Raw genomic sequence first — 21,726 nt, forward strand, 5'->3', positions numbered from 1 at the left:
TCTATTGGATTATTAACTGAACATTACATGTATATATATTTTTAAAGACAGTTAGTTTAATTAACTCCTTCTCCCAGTTGCTTTGCCTAAGGCTTTTTGATAAGTTTAACATAAAGGGAAAAGCTGTTTTGCTTGAACAGCCTGGTGCTGGAGCTGTAACATCTGTTGAACTATTAAAGGAAAGAATCCACACTAGAGAGGAAGAGAAGTCACTGAAACATTGACTGGATTGGTGTTGTAAATGCTCAGTATTGTTGAGCCTGCATCTCTTTTGTTTTCACATGAGCAACTTTCATTAATGGTGTCAGGGGGCTTGCACTCTTGCATGCTGTTTTACACTGTCACAGCTCAGACTGCTGTGGAATGACTATTGCTTTTTTAGGACCTGCTCATGCACCAGATAYGTACTTCATAAAATTATCCCTTGGAGAAAAGATAATTACCTGAATCAAGCCAATGTTTTAGGATTTAGGCTTCAGGGAGGATAAATAATGCTGTCTGAAGAAGTTAGTTTTACTGCAGTGTGCCATACACCAGACTTGAGTGGGATTTCTGTTTCCTTTTTTTTATATATTGTCATTTGGAAGGTATCAGCTTTCTGGGGACAGTTATACTACTAACAAAATGCCTCCAGTCAGTCATAATCTCTTTTTCTCTTTTACACAGGGTCACCCTGGCCAACCTGGACCTAGAGGTCTGCCTGGCGTTGATGGCTGCAATGGTACCATTGGGAGTCCTGGTGTTTCTGGATCAGATGGGTTTCCTGGCATACCTGGGCTGCCTGTATGTCCCGAGGCGAATGCGGTGTTTTGTAGTCATTAAGCAACTTGCACATTCAAAAAATACCATTGTCACTGGCAATATTCAAGCTAACCAAGAAGCGACCACAGTAGAGTCTGTAAGGATCATGAAGTGGCACCTGGTACCATTCAAGTTAGTGGATGCTGATTCAGAAAAATACATTGTCATATGCTCAAGTCTATGCATCAAATATTGGATGCCTTCTTCAGGTCTCAAGATAGCCCAAAGATTCAATCTCAATGAGTGTCATTGGGATTTAGTTTAGATTTAGTTTAGATGCCTCTTAGTGTTTTACTGTCAAAAGCATTTCCAACCTACCAGATTGGGGATTTATCTGATGTGTCCTAGTCACCTAAAAATTAGCTGTCTAGTTTTCTTATCTGGACTCTCTGTGTATACAGAGTGGCCCTTGCGTGAGCACTTCTCCCCATCTACCTTACAGAATGAACTGATCTTTGGAGATACTGTGCACCCTGTTTTAAGTGGGTAGGATTAGCTATGAGAGTGCCATTCTTAGATGCTTTTGAGAATTATACCCTTTTATAGAAGTATGGAGTTACTTTTGCATTCTTCTAGCAAAAGCAAAAAATACTTGTTCACATCTGAAGCCTGATCTTACAAGTCATGTGACTAATCCTGCAGGCAGTGGAGCTCCTTTGCATGTATAAGAATCTTTTGCAACTACATGAAGAAGAAGAAAGCACAGCTGGCAGATATGAGTAATGCCGTTTGTTTCAGCTTTCTAAACTATACTGAAAAATCTTTTTATGTTGTCCAGACTTGTACATTTATATAATGTTGAAAATACCTAAGCAACAAGATCAAATTTAAGTACTGCTTTCTAAAGTAACTGGTTTAGTCATACCTACTGCTCAAAATTTTGTTTTGTATTGCTTGTAGGATTACATTTTTGGCAAGGAAAGCTGTGTGTATCAGCTAACAACCCTCAAATTAAATTGGCAATTAAATGAAATCACCCCACATAAATTGGGTGGGATGATAAAAATTAAAATAAAATGGGTAAATCTAAAATTATACTTGCAGCTTTTTCATAAGGTTCATATAGTCTACTGGTTTGTTTTCCCCTTGAATATTCCTCTAAATAAAATTCAATTGTTTACAGTKTTACGAAAGGGAAACATAAGTGAACAGAATCAGATAGATTCAAATAGGATCTTAAAAGTTTTTGACGCCCTGTAATAAAAGGGAAATTTAGTGTAAACAGGAAAATACTAGAGAAAATATTTGCAGAACCTTGTTTTTCCAAAACTGTGGGAAGTCTTAAGTTCTCATAATACCACAGCTCCTTTAACAAAGCTGCAGTAGTACTTTTGCAGCTTACTGGAGCTGTTAGACTGCCTCATTCATTTTGCTGGATATGATTTCTTTCAAAATGGAATCTGCATTTTTTCCAGAAATTTATTTCTAACATTATTTTTTAACAGGGTCGTCCAGGTCCCAAAGGTCTTAAAGGAGAACCTTTCTTTGCCCAAAGCAGCCTTAAAGGAATGAAGGTAAGACTTGTCATGACATAGGGGAAAATAGCTTGCAGGAAAACACTTCAACATCCTGCAGAGTGGAAGTTGCAGGGCTGATGCTGCAGGTTAGGTTGCTCACAATGCTAGATGTGGCTAGCCTGGCTATGTCTGAATGCAGAGCTGTAAAAAAGGCCACAACTTCATTAACGACAACACAAAATACTCTCACAACTTGGAGTAGCCTAATTCTTGCAGCGTCTTGTTCATCCCATAGTGAGATGCAAGTTTGCATGGGACATTGCTTGTCATGTTGCTGTTTAGCATATAGCTGTTAGTCTTTCTTCTGCCCCTGGAGAGCTAGCACCATTGCCTTTTCAGTGTCATACAGTGGATGTTAAGGAATTTCTTGTAAGCTTGTCCTGTCTCAAGTGAAGTAGTGTACATTTTTCTAGATGCAGGTGTAGCAAAGGAAGGGGCCATCACCTACACTCAGAGCTTTCCTGTAACTGGCATCCTGACATGTGCTAAGCCTGTTGAAACAACAGCCCAGTAAGCTCTCAAGTGCTTGCTAAGATTGCTGCTGCTGTGAAATCCCGAACACCTCCCAGTGTTTTTTGTGCTGGGATGTACTAGCAAGTAATCAGTTATATTCTGGWTTTAAACTTCATATCCTGCCTGTAGTGTTCCATCATTTACTACAGTGAAGTCAAGGTTTTACTCTCGTTGTTTAATAAGGAACTTACACTGAAATTTCTGTATCATATTTCCTATGCAGATACAAGAAATTTTATTTTCTATATAGATGATACAAACTATGGAAAGATGGTTTCAGTTTGTTGTTCAGAACAATACTTGTATTCTTGAATATTCTCATGCAAAAGATTTAATTCCTTATTGCCTTGCAATAAACATTCAACAACTTRAAATGATTTTGTTTTTTGCAAAAAGTACTAGATTTGGGATGAAATTATAAAAGATTCAGTACCTTTTATGGTGTATTTGGCAGCCTCATATGTTATTAAATGTTCAGAATTTTAAGATTTTTTTTCTGTGCTTTAAGTCCCCCCACACAGAGTTTTTTGGTCAAGATTATGAACTTTCTTAAAAGTCTACTAACGTTATATACATTCATTTAAGTTGGTAAAAGTCAAACAGATCTTTATTTATTAATTTAGATATTTATGGAAAATACTGATCATCTGAAATGATAATGACATGTTTTCACTTGTTTTACAATATTTTTGTCATGAAAATTTTTACAGCATGTTTTACAGTGCCTTTGCAATGAATATGATTTGTTGTCATGCCATAAAAGTTTCTCTTCTTGCCCATAAATATGGTTGTCATTCCTCCAGAGTTTTAGAATCTCTCCATTAAAATGTGCCCATTTTAAATATGGAAGCACAAATGTCAGAATATTTTCCCCTATACACTTGATCTAATATTAACAAAGAGCAAATTTTTTTATTTGTAAAAATCTTAATGTCATTTATATTTTGTTACAATAATGTCTATTTTTCACGAAGATATTTGTAATTTTTAGGGAGAAAATGGTCTTCCTGGGTTGGATGGAATTTCTGTAAGTTATTTAATTTGAGAAATAATGATTTTAAGGAATATTACATTAAGTAGGTAATTTTTCTGGTCACTTGAATTATGTAAAGTATTTGCTTGTATTGATGACCTTTTAAATTAGTGGGTCATTTGTTTACACATATGATACCAGTAGCATGAGCAAATCCAAGTTTTCCAGCTGTATGAGTGAATCTAAATTATGGTAGAGTAAATCTTTTTTTGCTAGTACCTATTCTGTTTTTCCTTTTAAAGTTGATCTTCCTTCTACCATTCATCTCTAACTTTGACTTTCAAAATAAATCTAATAAGATCAAATAGATTATTATAGAAATTAAATTGGCGTACATAATCAGAGGATATTATTTATGTTTTCTGAAACTCAATTTCTCTTGTCTGGGATTTGATGAGCTAAGCCCTACACATTCTGTAGTTTTCCTGTGTTCTTTGCAATTGCTTTCCAATCACTGAGGCATTTGAAGGGATGTTGTCAGCTGGAATTTTGTCCCTGACAAATTTGTATTACGCAAAAAAATCTTTACAAAAATATAAACTAGAGAAAATATCTTAGCCTTGTTATTGTGTTACCTCTAACAATTTTTGGAAGGAAGAGTCTAATACACTGTGTGAATTCTGTGGCTTTTTAAGTATTGAATCTCTTAAGATACTCAGTACCTTCACAACTCCTTTTGAAGCCAGTGAGTGGAAAAGTACTCAACAGTTTGTCCAAGATACTTGCTACCTCATGTGAACCCCTCAGGTGAACAAAATTGTTTTTTATTTGGTATACTTGACATGATTTTTTTTTTTAATTTTTCTTGAATATTGAAGTTAACCATATTAAGAACCAGTAGAGTGCAAATGAGAACACTGACTACTGACTGAGAAAACATGACAAAAAGGGTTAAAATTTAAAACTTGTTCTTWCAGGGTCCAAAAGGTTTTCCAGGTCCAGCAGGTTCTGTAGGCCCTATAGGCTTGCCAGGTTTGCAGGTAAGAGATTTTGACTCTTGCACTTGTTGATAAAACAGTTCAAAATATTGGCAATTTTCCATCCTTACCTATACTTATGTCACAGCAAGGAGCAAAAGAGTGTGTGCATCTAAAAGGTTTGTGTACAATTGACTTCAACTGTAGAATACTCAAACTCAAAATTTTGGGCTTGTCGCAAGAGTGGAAATTCCTTTCCGGAGTAGTGGTCAGAGCAGCAATTATGAATGAGAACTGCAGCAAGGCCCTAATATGCTGTCCCACAAACACTTGACTTTACTATTCTGAGCATTTCCTAGTCTCAGGACTAAAGGGAATATGCTGACCTCTGCATGTCTGAAGCCTTTGTCATCACAAAACGTTCTGACAAATTGCTTTTTTCAAGATGCTAGAAATGAGTTTCCATAGGGCAGAGGTAAAAAAAAAAAAAAAAAAAAAAAGACCTGCTTTGAAATATTTGTCGCTTTTAAATTGAGGTTTGCTTTTAATTAACCACAGTGCCAAAGGGGCATACTGTTCATCATAGTTGTTAAGACATTGCTGCTATTGTGTGCATCCTACTTCTGTCAAAAGAAATAAAATCTTGATCTTGTTTGCACTTAGGGTCCAACGGGTCCCCCTGGACCACCAGGCCCAAAAGTAAGTACCTACCCTTTCCTCCTTTCTGCACCTAATTTTTTTCTTTTTTTGTCAGGGTTGAGGCCCTACATAATAGTGGTGCTGTTGTTGTGGTTGTTTGTTCATCACTATTTTTTCCCCCTAGGGTAACATGGGATTAGGCTTTCAAGGAGAGAAAGGAGAGAAGGTAGGTGAAACCTGTTCTGTTATGGACATGACATGAAGTAATACTCCACAGTTCTATATACRTATTTTAGATAGTGTTCCATCATAGCTAGACCTCACTGGAAGATGGCTTAATTCGAGTATTTTCTTCTCTTTCTTCTTTTCTGCTTTTGCACTGAGTGACAATCCAAATACTGAGGATTTTTGCTGGTTCCTTATCTGTTGTTATACAAAGAAAGGAATAGGAATTTTTCCTGGATGAAGGGGGAAAAAAAAATCTCACTACAGTTTCTTTTTCTTATGTCCATCCAGACATAAGGTCCTTTGACTTCTTTTAGATCTCTGCCTTTCAGCTTCTTTTGCCCCTTACCTCTTGTATTACATTTTTCTACTGACTTACTCTGTTTGTCTTTCAGAATAGTCTTTGGGTCGACTGACATGTAATTTTATAATCTCACTGTCCTAAACAGGGGTCCTGCAGTCTGTGTGAGGATTTACACTGGCATAGTGGGACTTCTCCAAGTTCTCAATTTGGAGCTCGAGTCTGCTGTTAAAATCAATGCATGCTACACATTCCATTTGTAACGAAGGAGAGAAACCTGCTATAAGCCAGGACATTTTCCTGACTCTCCTGAGACATCATCTTCTATTAATTATTTCTTGATATTATATGTCAATTACATTCATATCTTTCTAGCTGTCTCTCGCCTCATTCTCTTTCATATTTTGCCCCRAAGTTTTTCTGGAGGTATCTTCGTTTTCAGAGCTTTTCTGTTGATTCAAAAGCTGACCCCCTTTTCTTTTTCTATGTTTTATCTCCTCTTAAACAGGTTTAATGCATTTTGTTCTTCTTAATTTTCAGTCTGAGGCTTTTGATTTTCGTAGCCAAATTCCAATGCCAGCCTTCAGACACACAGATGTAACATATGCAGGGTATAATTAGAGTGACAATTTTCCGAATCAAAAGCAACTTTAATAGGAAAGCAAACGCATTCTGTCTATATTAAGGGATTCTTCTTTTGCCTACAGGGTGATGTAGGACTGCCTGGCCCTCCAGGTCCCCCACCGTCTACTGGAATACTTGAATTCATGGGATTCCCGAAAGGGAAGCAAGGAGAAAAGGTTTGTAAATTCAGTTTACAAGCTCTTCCCCTCCCCTTGCTACAAAGGCTGAATGAATTTGCTGAGCAGTAAAGACAGTTGTATTCACAAATCATAGTCATTTTCTGCAATAGCTTAAGTGGCYGGACAGCTTTTGAATAAAGGTATTCTTAATTCAGATTGGTGTAGAGCATACTTAGAAGAAGGAATCTTAAAGCCATTTAAATGTTTTCGTCTTTACTYGTAAAAATGAATGAGCTGTAGTTTGTTTCTTTTCAACCTGTGAACTGTGAAACTRTGTGAATCCAATCAGAAAACCTAATCTTTTGGGAAAAATAAATAAGAAAAAGCAAAAGTTCAGTTCTTTTGTTTTCACTATGTATACATACTACTCAGAAATAATCGGATTTTTCCCCTTTATTGTGTTATCCAGGCATTTATGGAGATACATATTTAGCTTATCTGTATTTCTGTAAAAGCTGTATGGATCTTGATTCTCTACACACCTGAGATTTAGACATACTGAATTAATTTGGGAACTGGACAGGCTAGTTTGAAAGCTGAGTCCAAGCTTGTCTAGACCCTACATTAGTCATGAGAGATGCTGTCATACTTGGTGGAGTTATATTAGTTTGAGCTTAGACTCAAACTTTAGTGCCTTTCCTTTTGGCTTGCTCTTGAACATGTAAGCAGGATTGTGAATACATGGTGTTAYCACATCACATTTTATTTTGTTGCTTTTCATGAAGTACTGTGCATGTTCAGATTCCCTAGGTGAGGATGTGAAATGCTTCTGGTTTGCCTTCTARCAATGGGGAACAGTTGAACAACAGTTCCCAAGCAGCAGTCTGTGAAGCCATGGGAAGTGGCCACAGACAATCTGTTGCATGCACTAGCTTTGTAATGAGACGCTATATCTGACATGTGGCAAGACACAAATCAGGTATACGTGCTGCTGAATAAATCACAAGACCTTGCTTTAGGAGTCAGGAGTATGATGGGTGATTGGGGCAAGTGTGGCTTTTATGGATACAGTCATTTATTGTGTTTACCTCTTCCCCTTGGCAGGGTGAGCCAGGCCCACAAGGATTCCCTGGAGAAGAAGGATTACCTGGCCTGCCGGTGAGGATGGAGGAGAGTTTTTTCGTATTTGCCTGATAAAGGCTAGATGCTTCAACAGTTTTGGATAGCTCACAGAATGTCTGCAAGAACTTTTAGGCACCAAAGTACTTTTCAAATCTGATATGGAAGTCCCCAGGATTTCTCCAGGAGTATATAATTTGTTGTCCTTTATCCTGGAGACACAAAGAAGGTACTGCTGTCCTGCGACAATTGTTACGAAGTAAGAGTCATTTCAGTAGATTTAGTCTGCAGTTTGCAGAGGAAACCTGCAAATAGACAAAATCTTTATGTAGCCACTTGATGGCAGTGTTTCTTGATTTCCCATAGTGAGCTTCATATATTTTTCCCCTAATTATGTTTAAACTTACTTCTTTCTTATTTTCTTTGCAGTTGTAATGCACGTGCGTATCTGTCTGTCTCTTCATATACACACAATTTTAAAATGGACTGGTTAACATTAGTACTCATAGACTCCAGAATGTGTAGCATTTTCCCTGTAYAGGTTAAGAATAACAGCAGTTTATCTCTGGATTCCAGTGTGCTATTTCCCAGCTTATAACCTTTGTAAACACAGATTCTTTAAATGAATTTATGGAGTAAATATTTTGTGGAACTTCTGGCCAATAAGATAAATTGTTTACTGGTTTCTTCAATATACAGATGTGCTCAGTAGAGTGACGTGCAAGAAAAACTGTACTGTACGTGAAGCACAGTTTGTTTATTAGTCTTTCTGGGCATATTCCATTATGTGCATGTTTAGCTTTATGCATCACAAGAGGCCCATGGAAGGTGGTGGGTTTGAACATGTGTGTGAACTTAACCACAAGCATTAGATATTTCAAAACTGAAACCTGAAAATTGCTTAACTACTGTAATTCTCACTGAAATTAAAACCTGATGTTCTGTCTCTGGATTTGATACTTTTTGCTGACTGAGAAAATCACCAAACATTTTCAAATGTTGAGTGTGAAAATGTTGTTTTCATGTCATTGTTAGGCTTTAAAAATGAAAAGGGATGCTTTGAGCCCTGCTGTTTCAGCAGGCTGCTGAGCCTTGATTTGAGCTGTTACTGTTATGAGAGAAGATTTGAAATCACTTTTAAATGGGGAATGTGATACAAGAGTGACAGTGGCAGGACTTCCCTATTTATAGCAGGGAGTTACTTGTATTGTATCATGCTCTAAATGGATGGGAGTCATGGGGATGTGAAAGACAATGTAGTGAATATACTAACAGCTCTCTTTGAGATGGGTTTTCTTCCCGGGACAGAAGAGATCCAGCRGAATCAGTCAGTTTCCCTGATGTCTCTATTGTGCTGTTTAAATTAACACATTTTTTTGTGCTCATCCTGTCTTAGGGCTGTGCAGTTCCAGACCAGATCACAGGTTTAATGTTGATTTTTTTTCCTCAGGGCTTTGGAGGTGTTGGAGAAAAAGGAGAAAAGGGTGTCCCTGGCTTGCCAGGTGGCAGGGTAGGTAACTTTACAAAGTCCTTGAAGTCAATGTTCTCAAAATAGTTGCATGAAGTGGAATTTTCATCAAAGGAAGCATTCCCAAAGCATGTAGGTACACCAGCCATGGAATTTGGTCCCATAATAGCTGATGCCATACAGCAACAGAACCAACAGATTGTTCATATCTCAGTAAAAGGCTCAGACTAAAGGTGAGGTGGAAGATGAATACWGACAAGGCAGTCCAAGAGGATCAAACAGAAGTAATTAGTAGAGACTTGATACTGCAGGACTTGTATTTTTCCAGGTTTTTTGAAGGCTTCACACAAAAAGAAGTCTGTAGGTAGTCCAAGTAAAGATAATTGGAGGGCTTTGCACGAGCTTTTAGGGAGCTCTTTCCCACTGCCAGAACTGGCTAGGAGAAAACGGAGGTAGATATTTGGTAAAGAAACAGGCAAGCTGGCAATATAGACCAACTGGACAGTGAGGGTGTGAGTTAACAGCGTGCTCAATCACACASCAGTCATGGAGAGATTCTGCAGAACACCGTAACTCTGCAGAGACCTGATGCTCATACACAACAGGGAGACCAAGGTATTCTGTTTCACATGTGCACAGCAAATTGTCAAGATAGGAAGTATTTAACTGCTCTTTAGTTTCATGGCTTTGCAGTTACAAACTACCTACCTAACTTTCCATGAAGATAAAATGCCAAGACTTACTTAACTTGAAATGCTTTATTAGCGGTACAATGACTAAAGAAGATATGAGGTGTTTTATCAGTTACTCTGCTGAATTTTTTCAATGATGATTGCTAGTATTTGTAAGATATATAAAATCAATGGTAGCTTCTCCTTTTGAAAGTTCTACCTTGTCACTCTTTGGAGCCTGATAAAATAAGAACAAACTGAGATGGAGCCTCTGAAAATTAAGTAATAAATAACATTTTTTTCTGTTTTAGGGGATGTTGGGACTGGATGGATCTGATGGGATTCCAGGGAGAAAGGTAAAATGCTCTTTTAATTTTGACTGTGCTTCTAACAATTACAGAAGCCATCTAATTACTTAAGATCTGCTGACTTGTTTGTCTAGTGATTCCAAGTTCTCTGGCAGATGAATACCTCTATCCTGTAGAACTAGTGAAAGCTAGCTGGAAAGTCTGGATAGAACTCTAGTCCCCTTTAACTCTCTGTTTTTCTAGTTATCCCTACATGCTCAGAGGACCGCGTCCAAAGATTGGAAATTGTACATTCCCTTGTTGAACAATCAGCTTTCTCACATTTCCCCTTTTGGGACTGCCTTTATGTAATGCACCAAGTGGTTATTTGAGTGGACGAACACTTGTTAAAACGCTTTCGCTTGCAGATGCGCCAGTGCAAGCTGTTCAAAAAAAAMCCCTTCAGCCACACAATTCTTTTTTGCCTTTCCATAATGTTAACAGCCTGGAATTCAGGCGCTTTCTCAGGTTTTTTGTTTTATGATGTCTTATCTATGTCTTTTTCATGATACCCTGTAGGTGATGATATCATCAATATCATACTCTAATTCATATCTGTATGTTAAAATTATATGATAAAAATGCTTACTTTATGTCAAGTTTATGAACAATACTATGTATAGGCAGTTCTAGGGCCTACAGCTATCCAAGAATTCAAAATCACAAGGTTTAAAATTAAGGTTTCCTGCTCCAAAGCTCTTGGAATATCTTGTTTTATTTGCAGTGGCAATGGGTCTTACAATACATACTGGGCCAGGTTCAATATATTACTGAATAGAGAACAACAGATCACTTCTGTGTGGATTTCCAGTCACATACTCAGAAGGGATGTTTTTAGTGGCCCTGGGAATACTACTGAAAAAAATGAATAGCTGGAGAGATGGATCTCACAGCATCATTTTGAATGTTTAGGTGCCAGTGTTTTGTTGGAGGAGGAACAGAATGGAGGAGAAAGTTTGAGAGACAAAGAAAACGACATACTAAGTTCCTCATTCCTCAAGCATCTGCAGTTCTGGGCACCATCTTCAGGGTGCCCTCCTGAAGTGCATGCCCTTTTGCCTGTTCACAAATTCTCACTGTCTTTACAGCACAAGGAGACCTAAAGGACCTCAAGTATTTTGCAAACTAAAACACAAATTTATGCCTTAAATTTTCACTTTTTTTTTTTATTTCTTTGGCAGATGTTTCATAGGACAGTGGGTTGGGTGTGGGATTCAAGTCCAGGCACTGTAGATGTCTCTGCTGACAAATAACATGACAATCCTATTGTTTCACTGTGTAACAATGCTCCCACATGTGACTTTGCAGGGTCATCCAGGTATTCCAGGCTACCCTGGACATGATGGTGTGGAAGGCATGAAGGTAACTTCTCGTATGGAAATACTAAAACACTGCTTTTGTAATGACATTTGCATATAAGTATCATTGCTCTCATCAAATCTCTCTCTCGCTCTTTTTTTTTTTTTTTTTTTTTAACATCACTGTAATTTTTGGTGCATTTCAGTTTCTTATCTGCTATATTGTTAAGGATGAACATGAATGGTTGCTGAATTGTGAACACTCAGATATTTTAACACCTTTGCAACATTCAGTCATGTAACTTCATGACTTATAATTGTGTATGTAGTCTGTCCTGTCTCCTTTATCCATACACCAATGCCATATTTACTGGAGAGGTGAGGCAGTAGTAGATGGAATTAGGTGGATATGGAAGGTATTTTTCTAAGGCTTCCTGACGTGTTGGATCGCAACTTTACAAGTATTAACAAGTCTAAAAAGAATGGGTCCAAATCATCCCCATATTTCTCATGCTGGATGTATGCAATACAAAACAGCCATTTTTGGATATCTCACAACATGGGCTGCCAGACACCTGGAAATTGAGTGATCACTGGCCAAAATGTAGGGTAGTATTTTGCTGTGAAAAGCACTTGTAATCTGCCACCGAGACCAGTATATGGTTGGCAGGCAAGAGAAATGCAAGTGCTGACAGGCGTTTCTGTGCAGAGCACATGGCAAAAGTCCTGGTTTATGCACAGAGCAGTATTACTGAAAGAAGCAATGAAGTGATCACTCCTTCAGCATACTGCATGGTGTTTATAATGTAAATCTGATGGGGATTTTGACAAAAGTCAGATTTTGCAGTTCCTCTGTCAAAGTATTTGATTCTGTGTTAGAGTGAGAGGCAGGAATGATACTGCAGTTTGTCACAACTCACTTTTTACACTTCAGTGAGTTTATGGAGGAATCCAGCAATTCCTTGAAAGCTTCTGTTATTAAAATTCAGGACTCAAAGGCATTAGATAACTGCAGTGATGAGGGCTTCAAAAAYGTGTGTACTTGTAGCTGATATGCTGGTATGATAACTGGTCTCCAGTAATCATGATATGCCCACATCCGTGCTTCCTGTGGAGGTAGCAGGATGCATTCAGAGGATAGATAATAACAAATACCACGTTAATCAGCCATTAGTTTCATCCCACAGGAAGAGTTGATAGTCGTGACTGCAGATAACTATGAATAACCAAAGAGCAAAGTGAATTCTTCACCAAACAAGGAATGATGCTTATGTTGGTGAATGATGACAGACATTGCTGCCACAACACAGCTGCTTTCATGACAAGCAGGTCCTCCCTCTCCTCACCATCTTTAAGATTTATTGGTCTGTGAATCTGTTTTCTTCTACAGGGTGAATTAGGTGACATTGGTCCCCCAGGCCCTCCTATCGTTATTGACAGGGAAGGTGTAGTCATTTCAGGTATTCATTTCCATTTTGTTTTTAAAGTACTTTGTCTCATCCAGATTTTCTTATTACTATATTTTACCACTTTTCTACACTGTGAATTGGGTCTAACCTGTCCCTTGTTATACTTCTTTTCAGTTCTGTATTGTTAGCATACAAATACATTTGGTCCGATGTATTTAACTTCAGAGTTTGCAATAAACCTTTCATTTGCAGTTTGCAGAATATGTTTCCAGGTGGAATGACATGTTTAATGCCTGAGGGGCTGACTGTAGGCGAGCATGGGGAATGTTGGCTGCTTGTGTGTGTGTGTCTCGTGTGTGCTAAGAAAAAATGGCTTCCTTTCATCTCTTAGAGATGGCTACTCTGAATGCCGTTCTGTTAATATTTGTCATTCAGCGTGGTAATAAGGAGCTTAATTAATGCCACAATTGAATCAGGCCTGAATGGGAGCAGTCTCTGAAGCTATAAAAATGAGGAGACAAACTGTACGTMCTCTCCTCTTCCTCCTCCTTCACATGGAGTCAAGTTGGAAAGAATGTCTAACAGGTCAGGATGATGTTTTCCCATCATTATTAACTTGGACTAACAGGCTCACTGCTAGTGGATTTGCAGCTTTTGCTGTCATGGAGACCAGTGGCCACTGACATGGTTGACTGAACTGTCTGTCAGCAGAACTTGTCATGTGTTTTCTCCCTTTTTTATCTGTATTTGACCAATAGGTGCCCCAGGTGACCCTGGGACCCCAGGAATTCCTGGCCCTCCAGGAGATGAAGGAATCAGTGGTTTACCAGGCCTTCCAGGGGCTCCAGGGTTTCCAGGCCTGGAACAAGGTAAACATCTTCTAACAGTGTCCTTAGCAGGCTGTTTTCTATGTGTTTTTTGCTGGTAAAACTTCAGGTAGCAGCCTTGATGTATTGGAGGTTTCTCTTTATTGGAGGTAGTGTCTCATCTTCAGAGAGCTGATYTGCAGTTTGTGTGTGAGACGTGGGCAGGGATGACATACAGGGAGATCAAGTTTATTGGCTTGGATGGCAGCAGGATTAGTCCCACAATGATTACAGTTCATCTCAAGACTTCAGGTGTGACTATTTGGTGCAGTAGTATATATAGAAGGTTGTTTGTTTGTTTGATCTGCATATTGGATGAATTGATTGACAGAACCTTTTCTAGAAATGGAGCATTTTAAATAATAATTAGTTTTSGTTTTTTTGAATGATTTCTTACACTGGCTTCATGGAGTTAACAGATTGGCTAGATAAAACCACTGTAGGTGGGATCTATATGTCTCATCATAGGTCTCACTTGAAAGATTCTGTTTCAGTTGAATGTCATATGTGAAGTCCTGGCCTACAGTGATCCRGAGACTACAAATTACTAGGGAAATTAATTTGCTCAGAGGCAATCTGTGAACAGAAAAGCATATTTTTTAAACTAATCATCAGCATTTCAGTGCTGCCCTGTGAAGTTTTTGGAAGACTGAGGGAATATAAGTGGGAGCTCTGATTAATAAGTTTTCCTTTGTATGTGATTATAAATTGTCCTTGTCCATGTATTAACGTGGTTGTAGTTCAGGTCACACTGATAATTTTAGCAATGTTAAAAATACCTGAATGTAGTTGCTGCTGGAGAGCTGCTCATTGTGTCCATGTTGTCTAGATGCGATGGGCCCTGGAGGGTCTCCAGGTATTGCAGGTGTTAAGGGTGAAATTGGAGATCCTGGAAGAGCAACGATTGGATTACCAGGCACTCCCGGCAGAGCTGGTTTGCCAGGCCTGCCAGGAGCACCAGGATTGCCTGGGTCATCACGTATGTATTTTTTTTGTATGTATTTTTGTATGGGTTTCAGAGTAAATGAAGACAAATAATAATTTATATATTTATTTCTTTGCCAGTGAGGATTATTCATCTGTGTATCTTAAAGGCTTAACTGATAWTCCATTGTGATTGTGAGTAACTCAAAGTCTTAAACATATATATCAGCAGATACCCCTCTGAAGTAACAAAATAGAACTAACCCTTTTAAAAATGGTGACTGGAGATATGAGGTCATATAGACGCAATTTGTGACACGGAGAACTTTGAAGTTTTAGGCTAGTCTCCTAAACACCAGACTAATACTGAAGGTCAAACCTGGTATTTCATAGATCTATATTTACGTCTGCATCTCCCAAGTGAAGTACGAGCTCTGTCTGTTCAGTTTAGATTAKTTTATTTACTAAAAAGAAATCATCTGACTAGGTGGTCTGTAGGAAGGATGTAGGCATGAAAATACAGTTATTTGATTTTTTTTTCCAGTGAATACTGGGTTGCCATGCAGCAAATGGAATTTTATAAACTAACCCAACATTAGTATCCTCGGATGTTTCCTATTATACTGTACAATCTTCCRTCATTATCTGTATTTGTGCTGTTTTAATAGGATGAAACTGAATCAACTCAGATGTTCACTCCTAGCAGATATGTTTCAGTTGGGGGAAAAAATCACTTATATAATAAAGCATGCAGGGTGATGGGAACCGAGCTGAATGGAGCTTGCCGTAGTCCTAGCTTAGCTAAAAAAGAGACCACGATCTTATGAGCAACTGGGGTAAATACCTGACCTTAGGAGAACCAATATGAGTAGTATTTTGGGTACCAGGAGACAGACCAGGTGTTCAAAGGAACAGTTTTAAACCTTAAGGAAATKTGGGTTTATTTTTACACATCCATTKGTAAGGAGGACCAGATTGGCTTCACTATCTATTGTTCTATTTTCCTCAGAAAATGAATAATAAATGAAAAGGTTGCCCAAACCCTGTATTTTAACATTCTGCCATGAACTGAGTTCAGCCTGTCTTATTCTTGAGAGTCAAACTTTCAAAAACAGGTCATGCTCCAGTGATGCAGCCAATGGACATGGACTGATTAAATGATTTTCCATGGAGAAGAAAGTGTTCCTTTATCAAGAACTGTTTGCCAGTCAAATCTTACTTACTCTTCCGTGGAGTCCCTATGGCTCTTGCAGCTGTTTTTAACTGATGGCTGCAGTTTGTTTCCATGGAACATCAGATGCCTGCTGGTTGACACTCCTTGTTACTGCTGTCACTGGGGAAAGGCTTTCAGCCTTAGTAGTTACAGATTATTTTAGATCACTTCTCTCTACTGTTTCTGACTCAGCTCATGTTTCATTGCATTTATCAGCATATAAAGAGATGTAGAGAATAATCCTTCAGTTATAAAGTGAGAGAAAGGGGAAGTCTCTGTACTCAGTTTGCCATTTAGTCTCTTTCCTGAGCTACAGCAGCTTGATGAGATGCTGAGGAACTCTGCAGAAGGCAGGTGGCCATGGGAATTACTCTCTACCCTGGCAGCAGTGGCAGAGACACTGCTTGTATATGGTAACTCCTGTGCCAGCAAAAAGGGCAACCACATTGATTTATCCCTTTCTCAGCTTCTTTCTGGAGTAGTCCCTATGCGTATGGGTCTCAGCTTTCCTGAGAGCTGTGAAGGCCCATCTGCGCTTCTGCCTAACAGTGCAGTGGGGACAGCCRATGAACTAAGTCATTTATCTTTCTCTATACAATCTGCCTGCAGTTTGCTTAGTTCTTTGGCCAGCTGTTAAGTGTTTGAAATAAGTGCAATGGCAGAGCAGTACAAWTTCATTTACTTGTGTAACTTACACAGCCCTAGTCTGATCCAATGCCGTTTCTGTTAGTKGCATAGCTGATACTGTATTGTAAATGGTTAATGAGCTTTAAGTAAAACCTTCCCATGGTGTTTGCTTCTGTTCTTTCCACATATAGGCCCTTCATACCTCCCAGACACAATCTTGGATGGAAGGCCTGGGATCCCAGGGGAGCCTGGACAGAGAGGGCCACCAGGAGCTTTAGGCCCAAAGGGGTACAAAGGTAATTGACTCTTACTTTGGGAGAGCTCTTCAGCAATCACTGGGCCTCAGAAAAATATTTTCATGTAGTTAATATCCTAAGGGAGGAGGTGGAAATGTCTTTATAACAAATCACATGTGCTGGGACATGGATTAAAGGTGCTGACAACCTTTACAATTTAGAGAGAGCGGTGCCCAGGACTGCTCACAGAATCCTATTTTCTACTTCCTGCTCAGGCTAATAAGCAGATAAATATCCCATACCCAGATAATTAGTTAAATAAGTTATGCTTTAAAGCCGTAAGGCATAACTAAACTTAAAAATGAAATCCTATGCCCTCCTTTGCTTTTAATAATACAGGCTGGAAATGACAGAGAAACTTAAATTTATTCTTTTCTGTGCTAAAAATGATGAGAATTTGGGTTTTAGTGTGTGACAGAACTAGCAGCAAAAAGCAAGATGTATGCAGACTTCACTGTGCTTTGTGATTGTTTGGATCCATGCCCAATTACTCTTCCAGGAAATATAACAATATCCAGCTGAGGGTCATTGTAACCTGCTATGAGTGGGAGTATGGATTTGCTTTCTCTGACATAAAGCCATCTGTTTTTTAAAAAAGTAAGACTTCTGTCCTAAAACCATCTGTTTAGCAGAGTCTAAGCCTTTGGGAAGAGGTCAAGAAAACAAACAGGATATGATACATAGTGCTGAGGTTCATGCAGCACATTACAATGTCATGATGGGCATTGTATAGAAATTATCCTGGACAAAACCTGAGCTCTGCCTACTTGCCACCTGCATCACCTGAACACAGTAGGCATGAAATCATAGCAAATCTTTATCCCAATCAAATCAAATACTGCTTTTGGATCTCTTGAAACCAAAAGGAAACTTTAAATGATTGAAATTGAGCTTGGGGTTTTGACTGTGTTTTCCAGGAGAGGCAGGTGATTGTGCTTGTGATGGAGGAGCTGCAAGAGCTGGTCAAAAAGGCATCTCAGGTCCACCAGGTCCACCAGGAAGCCTTGGTGTGCCTGGAATTAAAGGCATCAGRGGAGACCCAGGCAGTGTGGGGGCACCAGGACCACCAGGCCCTCCGGTAAGGCAGGCAAAGGCTATATTGATTGTCATGAATTGAATGAGAAGTGCTTATGTGCTATTTGTTAGTGTTGATTCCATTCAAACCAGAACAAACTTTTTGCATTATTTCTTCTACTTGTTTTGGTAAAAAATAAACAAAACAGAAAYTGATCTGTGAAAAGAAACTAAAAGTAGAGAAATTGCCACCTATTCAAAAACCAGGAGAAGAAATAGTTCTTAAGGTCTGAGAACTGCTTGTTTAGGAGTCGAAGGAAGAACAGTGGCAATTTTTGATCCCTGGGCCTGTTGGCTATAGGTACATATGTATTTGACCCAGGGTTCTCGCTGAGCAAGGACTTGCTGGAGAAGCAGATATCCCTCTGTATGGAGAGAAGACCTGAAACAGAATGATGAGATCTTTCCATGTCTTTGCTGATAGCTGAAAGGATTGTATGCCGTAGATGCAGTCTCCTTCTCAGCTGCTGCATGCTGAGTGCATTCAGGGGAGTTATGAGTTGTGTTTTTATGAAATAACAACTATATCAAATAGGATTTTCCCAAATGCTGAGCATTGCCCGTTGGCAGTATTTACTTTTGAAAATCTCAGACCACAAAGATAAAAGTCTTTGACTTCAGAGTATCTTTATCAGAATCAGTAAATGCCTCGCACCAGGTTAATAGGGGAGAAGACTAAATACTTGGGCCTTGCTGTCTCATGAGTGATATATTGTTGCCAGATGCCATCCAAGACTGCTGTCAGTATAATGCTATATACCAGTTCTTGGCTTGCCATTATAAAGCTATAGTGACTTGATTGAAATATTTGGAAATAATCAGATCTTCCTTTCTTTTTTTAGTGTCATATATATAATAGGAAACCTTCTGTAGATTTTTTTTTTTAGCTGCCAGTCATTGTATACTGTCCTCATGCGTCTTTTCTAAGAAGCAAAGGTTTTTCTCTGCATGTTCGTATGCCTAGGGGGTTTTTCTCTCATTTGGCCTGTAGGCTTCAGCTGGTCCTCAAGGTCTTCCAGGCCTTAAAGGAGAAAAAGGAGATCCATCCTATGCAACAGGCAAAGGTGCTCGTGGGGACCGTGGTGCAACAGCACCCAGAGGACCTTCAGGCATCCCGGGACCTCCTGGCAGAGATGGACTTCCAGGCTTGCCAGGCCCGCCAGGCCCTCCAGTAAGTTCAGATTAATTTAACAGGAGTCAGAGTGCTTAAAGATTGCAATAAGGAGCACAGACAATAGAAATACTTGGCTTACTAGTCCTGATAAACCCTATGGTAAGTCTTCAAGTATGTAAAAATGCTGTGTGGATATGATAGGTAGCTGAGAGAAGGCCTGATGGCAGCAGCAYGTTTCGCCACAGTGATACACCAAGAAAGTCTCAAATATAATTTGTGACCACAGGTATCTCACAGGATAATAATATCTCATGAACCTTGACAAAACTAAAGCAATTATAATGAGAGGTTGCAGAGAGAATTGGCAATCTAGGGTGCAAGGCAAGGATGCTAAAATTTCCAGTGCTCTGTCTTTAGGAATTGTTTTTATGACAGTGGTAATTCTCTAGCAATGATGGAAGACCTCAATATTCCAATAAGAATATGAAGTGTATTGCTTATTGCTCAGGAGCTGATCTTCTCTTTGCTCTTCTTCAAACCAAGATTGCAACTTGTCTATAGCACAACTTCTATGTGCGCTGCAGCGTATTTCCAAACTCCAGGGGACAAAATCTTCAACAAACTGTGTTATTTTCTACGGATTTTTACACAGACAGAAAGTAGGACTGAGAGAGAAGGTCAGAAAGTAAGAGCCATATATGGGTTGAACTTTAAGTAATCATCAGGATGGCTAACGTAGCATTTACACATACCTGCAGCTAAGCAGTGCTGAGCAAGAAACTTTGTTAAAGAAAACCTGTTCTGAAAGCTCATGTTCCCTGAAAAGAAATTTGTTTCAGTCAAGATTAATAATTGACACTCATTTGCCTGTCATTACCTATTGAAAAGATAAACTCATGCTAGTGGGGCAGGCATTACTGCTGTTTTACATTTTGTCCTAAATAAAGGCACTGTAGGCATAATTATGAGTCAAATCTTGAGGGAGAAAAAGCACACTAGAATCTTTTCAATTAAAAAGAAAATAAATAGCTTTCAGAGTATATAATGCTTACATTTTGGCAAATACAACATGAAATACTATTTTTAATAATAACTAGGTTTCCTGCATTTTTAAATAATGATGCATGATTTACAATGGTTTCCTTGTACCTTCCAGGCACATTTGAAGCTTGCACAGAACCAACCAAACTCTTGTTTGTTGAAATAACAGTAGTGTACGTTCTTTCCACCTCTTTGATTTTCAGCTATAATTGTTTTTATTGTGTGCAGGGTGATGGTGGGCTAGGTTTCCCAGGTGAAAAAGGACTGCCAGGATTACCTGGCTCCAAGGGCCATCGTGGAGAGATTGGTTCTCCTGGCATTGGATATCCAGGTCCTAGTGGAATTCGTGGGCCGCCAGGTGACCCAGGAATGGATGGTTTTCCAGGACAACCAGGTCTTCCCGGCTCTCCAGGTAGGTGTTGCTTGATCTGCTCGTATTTTGAAAAGGTGTAAAGCTGCTACAAGTCAAATGACATTCAACCTCCTGCTATGCTTGCATCCAGGCCGTAAGTTTGTAAGTTATCTGTAAATTAACTGAAACTGTTTTGTGGGCTGGTCAGACATTACACAGTAGTCCCTACTTTCTCGGGTTGTCCTGCTTAGGAGAAAGCAGATAATAAACAGCAAATATTTAAGTGGACTACTCACATACTAATATTGTTGGAGGAATACTAATAGTATTGGAGGAATAGCACAGGCTGTTGCTGGAGAACCACTTTACACTAGAAGTAATTAAAAGACAGTTAAATGAACTTTTTAAGAAACATAGCCTACTTGATTGTCAGATTAAAAACTGTCGCTCACTGGTATTAGGACTTCTGAATCAGTTTTCAAAACTATTCTTACTGAAATTAGAAGAGCTCTTTTTTTTTCTTTAATAAGAAACTGTAGTCCATTTATGAACAAGATTTGGCGGATAAAACATTATCAGGATAGTCAGATAAGGAGTTCAAATACAACTGCTGCAATCAGCTCCTGGCTGTTTTTTTATTACCCAAGGCAGTATAGTTTGGCCTAGTTGATGTGGCCATTACATGTTCTAGGTACATATAATGGCAAATGATAAAGTCAGTAAATACAGGTTTGGTGATGTTCCGTGTGTGATGTTTCATATTCATTCTCAGAGTTTAATGAGTTATATGTAATTATAGTTTGCAGCCCTTCATTTGGAAAATGATTTCAGAACAAAGTGACTGCACTGAACTAGTCTAAATTTCTTGATCGCAGTGTTGGGTTTTTAAAGATAATTTTAATGAAAGCAGTATCTTTCCTTTTCAGCTGCTGCTGATTTTCAGTATATTTTCCATTCTCTGACTACTGTTCTAGATTTGTAGTTCTGTCAGTATCAGTAATACAGCTGAATGTATTTGCAGGCATAATATCATTGCATGGGTTCCTTACTTATAAATTGATGTTCTGAGTTCAAAAATCTTGGAGGTAAGATCACTGCAGTATGAAGAGGTTGGCAGAGGAATCCTAAACCTAGAGAGAGCTGAAAGCTAGGCCAGAATAGCAGTGGGAAGGTTGTACAGACACACCAGATGGCATGTTACCTCACAGCAGTGTCATG

General features: G+C 38.8%; 1 protein-coding gene across 1 annotated transcript in view; it reads left to right on the forward strand.

Annotated features, from left to right (window-relative positions):
* The window catches only part of COL4A6 (collagen type IV alpha 6 chain), a 136,988-nt gene that overhangs the window by 92,041 nt on the left and 23,221 nt on the right, over nt 1-21,726 (forward strand). The window contains exons 5-22 of the mRNA XM_085319761.1: nt 667-783; nt 2,247-2,315; nt 3,823-3,858; nt 4,782-4,844; nt 5,445-5,480; nt 5,605-5,646; nt 6,654-6,746; nt 7,794-7,847; nt 9,259-9,318; nt 10,259-10,303; nt 11,603-11,656; nt 12,983-13,052; nt 13,760-13,870; nt 14,697-14,846; nt 16,823-16,927; nt 17,845-18,005; nt 18,993-19,172; nt 20,385-20,568. Of these exons, the coding sequence (XP_085175887.1) occupies nt 667-783; nt 2,247-2,315; nt 3,823-3,858; nt 4,782-4,844; nt 5,445-5,480; nt 5,605-5,646; nt 6,654-6,746; nt 7,794-7,847; nt 9,259-9,318; nt 10,259-10,303; nt 11,603-11,656; nt 12,983-13,052; nt 13,760-13,870; nt 14,697-14,846; nt 16,823-16,927; nt 17,845-18,005; nt 18,993-19,172; nt 20,385-20,568 (1,630 nt within the window). The remainder of the gene's footprint in view (nt 1-666; nt 784-2,246; nt 2,316-3,822; nt 3,859-4,781; nt 4,845-5,444; nt 5,481-5,604; nt 5,647-6,653; nt 6,747-7,793; nt 7,848-9,258; nt 9,319-10,258; nt 10,304-11,602; nt 11,657-12,982; nt 13,053-13,759; nt 13,871-14,696; nt 14,847-16,822; nt 16,928-17,844; nt 18,006-18,992; nt 19,173-20,384; nt 20,569-21,726) is intronic.

This window comes from Rhea americana, unplaced genomic scaffold, assembly GCF_003343005.1.
Source record: "Rhea americana isolate MKP2758 unplaced genomic scaffold, rheAme1 scaffold_6, whole genome shotgun sequence".
NCBI lineage: Eukaryota > Metazoa > Chordata > Aves > Rheiformes > Rheidae > Rhea > Rhea americana.